This window comes from Aphelocoma coerulescens, chromosome 3 (assembly GCF_041296385.1).
Source record: "Aphelocoma coerulescens isolate FSJ_1873_10779 chromosome 3, UR_Acoe_1.0, whole genome shotgun sequence".
NCBI lineage: Eukaryota > Metazoa > Chordata > Aves > Passeriformes > Corvidae > Aphelocoma > Aphelocoma coerulescens.
This window is the reverse complement of record NC_091016.1, coordinates 38513410-38522239: the sequence shown is the minus strand read 5'-3', so window position 1 is coordinate 38522239 and position 8830 is coordinate 38513410. Positions and strand designations below refer to the sequence as shown.

The following is an 8830-nucleotide window of genomic DNA, read 5'->3' as shown; positions in this document are numbered from 1 at the left end:
CAGCAAGATAGGTCACTCTGGTCAGGTCTAGGTTTAGTCCCACTGGCCCATCATTTCCCCTTGTTCCTCAGGGATGAAGCCACAGCCCACAATCACCCTGTAAAGCCAGGCAGGGTATGTGGAGGAGGCCCAGTCTGAGTGTAGGTCAAGGGAATTCTCTAAGAAACAAAAAGAAGTACAAATCTAAGGAACGTTGTACTCAGCACAACCTTTTATTCCTATATATCACAGTATTAGTTATCTTACCAAGGGCAGGATGAGGCTAAAAATATGTTTTACAAAATAAAAAAGCTAAAAAACAAAGAAAAAACCCCAAAAACCAGCCAACCCTTGCTGACAGGCACAAGAGATGAACTTAAAAAGAAAACTCTTCCTCTTTAATCTATAGGGAACAGAGCCCCACCACTTCCTTGCGTAAGAGAGGTATTTTATGGGTTCTTCAGGACCTGGGTCCAGCTACAGGAAATTGCCCTGAATGGAGTAGCATTTCCCTGTTTAAAATGGTCCTAAACCACAACTCATCCTGCCTTTTTTACTGTCTTCATCTCCCAGAATTAAAGGTTTGATTTCTCTGTGTCTACAAGCTGTAGGTTGCTGGTGTCATGTTGCACCAGGCATTGTAAAGGCCTCTGATACATACTCAGTGAAAAGATTTCAGGCTTTTGAAGTGTCAGCTGGTCTGTGATTTTATCGATTAAGCTATTGTGTGCAGAGAACCCTGCAGCCAGGCATGGACCATAAGGACAGGCGTGTAACACATACAGGTTTGTCCTGTTTTCCTACTTCTTGCTACCCTATCCTCTATAAATTAATGACACTACCGAGGGCAGAAGGTGAACAATAGTCTCCAACCTGCTGGGAGCTGATAGAAATATTACTGGGTGCTTACCAGAATCCATGCTATGTGCTGCCCTCAGCTCCATGAGGAGCTGCCACCTGCCTCTTTGGCTCTTTCTGGCATCAGTCACCAGTTGGGCACCTCTTCCTCCTTCACTGTCCCTCTGTTGTGTGGCTGGAGGAAAATGCAGATTGGCTGTCCTTACTCAAATCCCAACAGCATCCACCCTTCACTCCTGTGCTCATTCATCTCCCCACTTTCTTAGCTCGTGCCTCAGCAATTTCACTCAGTTGTCTAAAAGCCAAGGTTCAGTCTCTTCCTCCTCAGGCTGAGGTTGTCCCAATTTCTCCAGATGGCTGCATCTCTATCAGGGTTATAACCAAGTCACATTTTGCTGTCCATTAAAGCAGGTAGTTAGCTATTTTCCAGCATGTTGCCAAGGAAACTGCTGGAGCTGAAGGACTGCAAATACTTCGAGCCTGGAAAATGGTGAGCACTGCTACTAGAAATATTGTGAAAATTCATTACCAGCTACTCAGATATTTTAATAGCTCTGGCATGTGATTCAGATACCAGTCATAAATGTCCATTTTATTTTATCACAGTACTGATTAATTCTAACACTTCCCATCTCTGTGCATCTGCTTTAAAAGCAGCCCACTGATAAAACACAGCCCTTAAAATAAACTTCAGTTTATTTTTCAACAGCTGTCCAAAATCCACGCTGAATAATAGTTTGCTATGCTGTATCTAATTGAAGACCAGATGCCATTGAACTGAAGTCATCAATAACCCATACAAGTTCAGGCATCTGCTTGCATAAAAGACCTTGCTTTTTTGGCTCTTTGCCTTCCAGCTCTTTGGGCCAAGACCAGTTTCAGCTGTGAGGTGCATTACAAGTGTAGGTAGCTGTAAAAACTAATCTTGATTGCCATTCTTCTCATGTCAGAGAGGACAAATTGTAAATTTTTTATTGCAAAATATTAAAATAAATTACATTTTACAAAGACTTAGCAAATATTTACATACAGTGTGATTCCAGTGACAATCAGCAACAAAGAACAGACAGACAGGCATATTATGGAGTGATAAGGGTCAGAACTGTACAAATGTCAAAAGCCATACAAAAGACAAGCTAATTTTTAAAAGTTAAATCCATCACAAATGGAATGAATCCCACGAGGCACAAAAATTACAAGTCTACAACAAAGTTCTTTTGTTTCGTCAACAGACTTGTTTGTATATTGCTTTTTGCTCTCCTCATCTGTCTCTACACACTCTCCCAGATCAACCGGAGGAAAAATAAAATCTTAGCATACACAGCTGTGTCACCATGGATCTGTTATCAGTCTGGTTTTAATTCTGCGTGCGTTGTGATATCCATTGCCAGCAACAGATTCACGAATCATTAGTTCAGAAAAATGTAACACTCTGATTTTGTATTTCCTCAGTGACTTCGTACCAGTGTATCAGATGTGTCCGACTGCCTGGTGTGAGACGGGTGTCCGGAAATGATGCCCTTCTGGTAAAAACAGCCTTCAACAGCACAATACAAACCCAAGAAGCATCACAACGATGTCATGAGAAACGGGGTCACATAGTCTTACAGCACTCGAAAGGCCTTTTGTAGGAACAGACTTCCATGGTCACATTTCAGGATTTTTGTTTCAATTTTTGGAAAAAAAAAAAAAAAAGAAGAAAGTACTGGCTCATCTTGGCAAAATTAGTAAGTGAACCCATCCTTCACATGATGTGACTGGAAATAAAATCTGCTTGTAGGCAATAGCTAGAAAGAAGAATTTCCACTGCTATTCCATCCCTTCCTTATACATGCTTTTAAGCCTTTTTTCCTTCTTTGTTTAAAAATCCCCCTTTCCTCTCTTTCCAGGAAGAGATCTGTCTCACCTATAAAACCAATTCCACAGCTTTAAGAAAACTGTTAACATTGTTAGCCAAATGAAATCTTAATTGGTGCCTGAAGAAAATGTTTCCAGATTGACCAAATAATTGAAATAACTACAAGACACAACCAGGTAGCACTGGGGAATTCACTCAGAGGCACTTTTGGAGCTGAGTGGAACAAAATCCAGCCTGGACACCCCTCTAAGTCACTACATGTAAATCTGAAGGCAGAAAGACATTAGTTTAGGTCCCCCAGGCAGCTTCTTTTCTCAGGACATGGAAGACAGGCAGGCAAAAAGCTGTCTTGTTTAGCACTTTGGCACTTCTGAGATGGCACCATAATTTAAAAAACCCTGGGAATGGTTCAGCCTTTTGGAGAGAGCCACTATGAAAGCTATGCACCAACTAAACCCCTCCAAAACTCTGAAACATGTAGGGCTTAACGAGACCAATTCTGTTGGCCCCTGTGTAAAGAGGAATTTTTTCTCAGTGTTAAGATTACATTAAGGCACATGGTGGGATATCTTGAGAACAGTTTTGTGAGGTGTGATCATGTTTCCCCGAAAAACTGGGAATATTGTACTTTGTTTTAATAAATTTAAACTATTACTTTAAATCCCATGATACTTATTATGCAGACTTATAGTCTATGCTGACTACACTGGGAAAGGCCAGAGAGCCACATCTAGCTTGATAATATGAAACAGATCCCATCTATTCTCAGCTCTGGCATACAAGTGCACTTTGCTACGCAGAACAGAGTCTGGGTTCCAGTGTGCAACACCCCCTCCCAGTCAAAGCAGCCCAGCCAAGTGTCTGGGTTGTATTATTTCGGTATTAAAGAGAATTTTTTTTTTTAATGAAGATTGGACTATGCTTTTCCATTTCACGCACTTGCTGGAAGTCTTTTCTTTCCTCGTTGTTCTGTAGCTTTCTAACTGTTACTAAAACTTTGATCTTTGCATCAATAATGGAAGACAAGTTGGAGGACAACAAAAGCTCTATGGAGTGCTTTCTCATTTTCTTTTAAGTTAGTGAGGACTTCTTAAAACAAAAAATATTTTTAAAAAAAAGAGAAGGCTAGACTGACTACACAAGCATCCTGCGCATCATGCACATAATCCTATCTAACATTTCTTACAGTTTGAAGTACAGCTGTCAACCACAACCCTTCAGACACAAAAACCTGAAGGGCTTGGAGTAATTTTAAAACAGTGGGGATTAAGGTATCTTACTAGAAGTAAGAATTTTCTTGATATGGCCTTTCCTGCTTTCCTGTCAGATACAAGTCAAAGTCATCCAACCACCCCTGTTCCAAGTAGTGTAAATAAAATAAAATTTGATTATAAATGAGAATCTCTCTTCAACAATAATATCATAAATTGCAGATTAAACACCAAATCACTCCACAGTTGTTTAGTATAACAGAGGTGGACACAAGCTGGCCACAATTTCACCATTGTATTCACATTCTATTTGAAAAAATGTCACATATGTGGAAAATTCTAGGAAAGAAATAGACTAGGAAAGACAGTCCCTTGTTTCACAGTAGATAACTTCAAAACTTCCCATTTAAAGGCTATCCAACCAGAGTGCCAGTTTCCCATATATCCTCCTGTGGAACAGGCCAGCAACTGAAGCTGCAGCCAATATTTGTAGTTATCAGAAAGAGCTAGTAATTTAAGATTAGCGTTGCAAGGTTCCATAAGCTCTTCTTACAGAGCTAGTGAGTCTGCCAGCATTACACTGAAAACAAGACTGAGACACTGAAAATTTTTAACTGTTCACTGGACTTTGGAAACTTTCGGACATACCAGAATGACTTAAATACTCTAAAGCCAAACAGATCAGCAGAACCTGGTATGTTAAGGTTTAAAGATCTTGGCTATTTTCTGTTCCAAGTATATTGGATAAAACTGAAGTCAGTACCTTTTGCCAGCATATAATCAAGAGCCTCATTTGAAAGAGTTGTCAGGGTTAATGCATAGATATGGAAAAAGAAAGTAAAATAAAACCATGGTAAAATTTCTTTGTAGCCGAAACAATTTGGGCATACATGTTATGAACAGACATGCTTCCTTCTAGTGGGTAGCCCATCTCCAAGTCAAAAGATAATACTTTTAGAAGCTTAGAGCCAAAGTTCCTTCTAAAAAAAGTGCCTTATGGCCTGAAGTCACTTGATCACATCTCAGTTTGCCCAAGGTTTGATATTGCCCAACCTTCTTTCAAGTGGGATAGAAAAACCATTGTATACACACATAGGTCAAACTCTAAAACCAAAAAAAATATACAAAGTGTTATCAACTGTTTCAAAAATCATCTCCCATTCAAGTCATGTCTGAAGTACCAAGGCAGAGAGCAAAATCAAACAACAATACTGACTAACACACTGCCCAGATCAGCAGCAGTGCTACAGGTCCCTTCTGACAGGCATTAGGGCATTTGGAGAGTATCTGTGCTTCCCAAGGTGATTTTTTCCTAAGAACAGTATCAGTGAAACTTCACCTGTACACAGATACTGTATAAAGTTCATTCAAGTATTTCCTTTAGGAAATGGACAGTGGAAGGACACTTTCAACATTAAAAAAGTTCATTGCATCCTGCTTGTGCTCATACATGCTTTGATCAGTAAGTCTTCCAGTCACTTTACTCTTTTAACAGTTCTGGGGCTGATGTGCAGCTTAGCAGCCCAACTGGTGAGCTTCATCCCAGATGATTCTTCCTTGTTAGAGGGCTCCTTCTCAATCCATTCCTTTAGAACTCTAAATTCTAATATTTTATTTATAAAATTAGAATTCACTAATTTGACAAGCACTGACATATTCTACAGAGATGCTTCAGAAGCTTCCTTCTCAGTCTACCAGCACACCTCAGCTCAGATCTGTGTGTCCTGGCACTCCATCTAAAGTTGCTCATTAAGTACAGCGTGCTAGCGCCGTATTTTTGGCGGTGACAACTTAACAATGGGCAACCCCCTTGATTTAATTTGTGATAAAAGCAGGATTCAAATCCAGGTTTTCAGAGGTGAAAGGCTAATGGAGTAACCGAACATGTTTGATGCCCAAACCAGTCTTGCAACAGTATAGTTACACTCCTTAACTATTTCCTCAATGAAATGTATGAACTCAGAGCAGATCCAGTGTATTAACTAGTCTTTTCTATTTTGTTCAAGAACCATAAAATCCAAAGAAGGAGTGGGACTCCAAATTCAACTGTTATTTTACAAGTCTGTCAGAAAAGCAAAGCTGATGGGCTCAGAAGCCAAGTTAGGATGGGAAAAGAAGACTGGAGTTTCTTAGTTTGGGACTTGCTTCTGTTTTCAAAGAGACAGGAGAAGCTACAAACATACTTTTCTCCTTGCTCTATGTTCAATATGCACTGACCACTTTCAGAAAAATCATTGTCCTGCATGCTTCACGTGGCAGCCTTCACATTGCTTACTGTATTATATTCATTCATCAGTTGTTCATAAGGCACAGAAAGTTCTAGCTCATTATTGGTAAAGGTAGATTCATCAGAGGATGGGAATTTTACCAGTTTTTTTGCAGTTTCAGATTCCTCTGCAAGATTATCATCCATAGAGGATTTTGATGTTTCCTCATCATCTGAGATATCTTCCTCTTCATCATCATCTTCATTTACAAATGTTATATTGGCATTCTCAAATATTAAGGGTCGATAGTCTCTGGAATCCCACACTTCACCTTCTTCTTCACTAATCCTGTCCAGCTGATTTACAAACATGGTTCCTTCTAGAGGGCTGTCTCCAATACGTTTATCATGGAGGGGTCTCAGTACATGACCATTCTGAATGTCCAGGGAAGCCTCATCATACTCAAATGACTCTGTCTTTGTGTAAGTCACCTGAACATCTATACTGGCATTCATTTGTTTGCCATTTTCCACTATAATCATTTTGTCATTGCTTGTCTTCAGGGCCTTCTTCCCGATTTGCTTTATAAGGTCATTGTAGGTCTCTTCCTTCTTTGAAAGAAAGCTGAAAATGTTGACATCTTTTGAGGTACCCATTTGAAGGGGTTTTTTAGACCGAGGATGGTTGTCAAATGATTCTTTTCTTTTTTTCCTCCGTTTCTTGATTGCTTTGTGGACTTCCACAAACATACTGACCTTCCAGTTAACAAAGAGTGAGAGCCAAGCTAGTCCCAGATAGATCCATAACTCCACAAAATATCTGTAAAGCGCATGATAGTTTGCATCTGGATTTACACCTACAAGAAATTTAAAAACAAAAACATTACTGAAAGAAGACTCACAGCTGATAAACCTTTGAAGTTATGACTCTGAGAACTACTCTCTTCCTCACTAAAAGAGCCTCGTTATTTTAACACTGGTCTGATAGGTAGCAAGTGGGGGATCTGAAAGAAAAAGTTGATCCCACATCTTCCACTTCTTGGCTGCATGTATTTTGACCACTGGACTAACAAAATTAAAATGCAGCATATCTATCCTCTCCTTATAAGATATAAAAGCGAACATTCTCCTGTTTGAAAACTACAAGTCTTCTTCCTGCCACTGAAGTATGTATATATAGGCACCTTCCTTGAGAAAAAGATTCAGAGTTCCACTTACAAGGACCACCTCTAAAGCCCTGAACAAAGCAGTGGATTTTAGAGAAAGAAGAGGGAGAGAGGAATATACTCAGCATTCCCCATTGACTAGCTGTAGGCAGGTGTGGAGAGCACTGCCCAATGCCTACACATCCTGCTTAGTACACTGGATCCCATTCACACGTGCACAACTATCATGGTGGGTACAGTAGCTCCTTGCCTGAAGTAGAGACATGGGGCACCAGAAGGACTTATGAACTCTGGAACTTGGCTGCCAAATTAACCCAATAAAGGCCTCAGGTGTCTACACCAACAGCGAAGAGACAGATCAAGTCCACTGGATCAGTACTGAGCCTTAAGTGAACGTTCTATTCTGCAAAATGTGCTGGAAAAGCTTAGAAAACATCTTTTCGAATTAGAGTTTGGAAGTAGAATTGCCACACTATGCAAGTAATAAAGTAATACATAAAATACAATTACTGACCAGCAACAAAATCTCCAAATCCTATGGTGGTGATAGTGATGAATGAGAAATAGAGACCTTCAATGTAATTCCATCCTTCAGTCATCATGAAGACAAAGGGAGGAATAACCAGATGGACCAAGACACCCCAAACAATGAAAATAGCAGTGCATGTAATTTGGGCTTTCCTCTGTGAAGAAAAAAGAAAAAGTCAGGGAAAGATTTCAATTTTTTTTCCCCACCCATGGCACCAAGAATCATCTGACAGTACCAGATATTTCAGAGTTTTGTGCTAACAATTTAGCTACCATAATTAAAAGTCACTAAAAGTGACTGAAATAAACACACATTTTTTCCTTTAGGCAGAACTCCCTATTCTTACAACTATTTGCTAAAAAAGGATTATTTCCTCACAGTTTTCTTTCACACTCTTGGAAGAGTTTAGTGAGTCCCTGGTATTTTATAAATTGGCATGGGATATGGACATAGCACTCTAGTCTAAAAAGCCATCGGTACCTCTAACTTTCCTTTTACTCTTCTGAATACAGAAGTTTTAAGATGTTTCTCTCCTACTTGTGTCCCCTTTGCCACTCATGCAACCTCTGTACAAAACTGCACATACACATGTAGTTCACTATTATTTTCTGCACTTTCTTCTCAGGTGCAAAACCAATAAAGTTCTTGCTCTGTTTCTGAAACCAGGACCCAAAGCAGTCCCAGTGCCCTCCAGGCACTATGACCCTGCATTGCCTCCCATCTCCGGGCAGAGTTAGAACTGAGAATTCACTTGCAGTGGGGAAGGGAAGGAAGGGAAGAAAAAACTCAAACAAACCCTCACCAGAACACCAACAAAAAGCCACAAACAAAAAACCACAAGCCAGTAATTCAGAACAAAATATTATTGTGCAGTAGGTTCACTGCACAGCAGGAAATATTCATGTTGGCATGCAGGCAGGTGGGAGCCAAGCAGGACAGCTTTTTTCATTTCGTGCCTGAAGGAGCTTGAAGGAAATGTCTGTGAAATGAAGCCTTATGTACATTTGTCCTAAAGGTCTTTAA

At 39.9% G+C, this 8830-nt stretch overlaps 1 protein-coding gene across 1 annotated transcript in view; it reads right to left on the bottom strand.

Moving 5' to 3' along the window:
* Positions 1–1772: 1772 nt before the first annotated feature.
* The window catches only part of KCNK5 (potassium two pore domain channel subfamily K member 5), a 35775-nt gene continuing 28717 nt past the window's right edge, over positions 1773–8830 (bottom strand). The window contains exons 4-5 of the mRNA XM_069009828.1: positions 7793–7961; positions 1773–6969 (exon numbers count right to left, since the gene is read on the bottom strand). Of these exons, the coding sequence (XP_068865929.1) occupies positions 6155–6969; positions 7793–7961 (984 nt within the window). The 3' untranslated portion in view covers positions 1773–6154. The remainder of the gene's footprint in view (positions 6970–7792; positions 7962–8830) is intronic.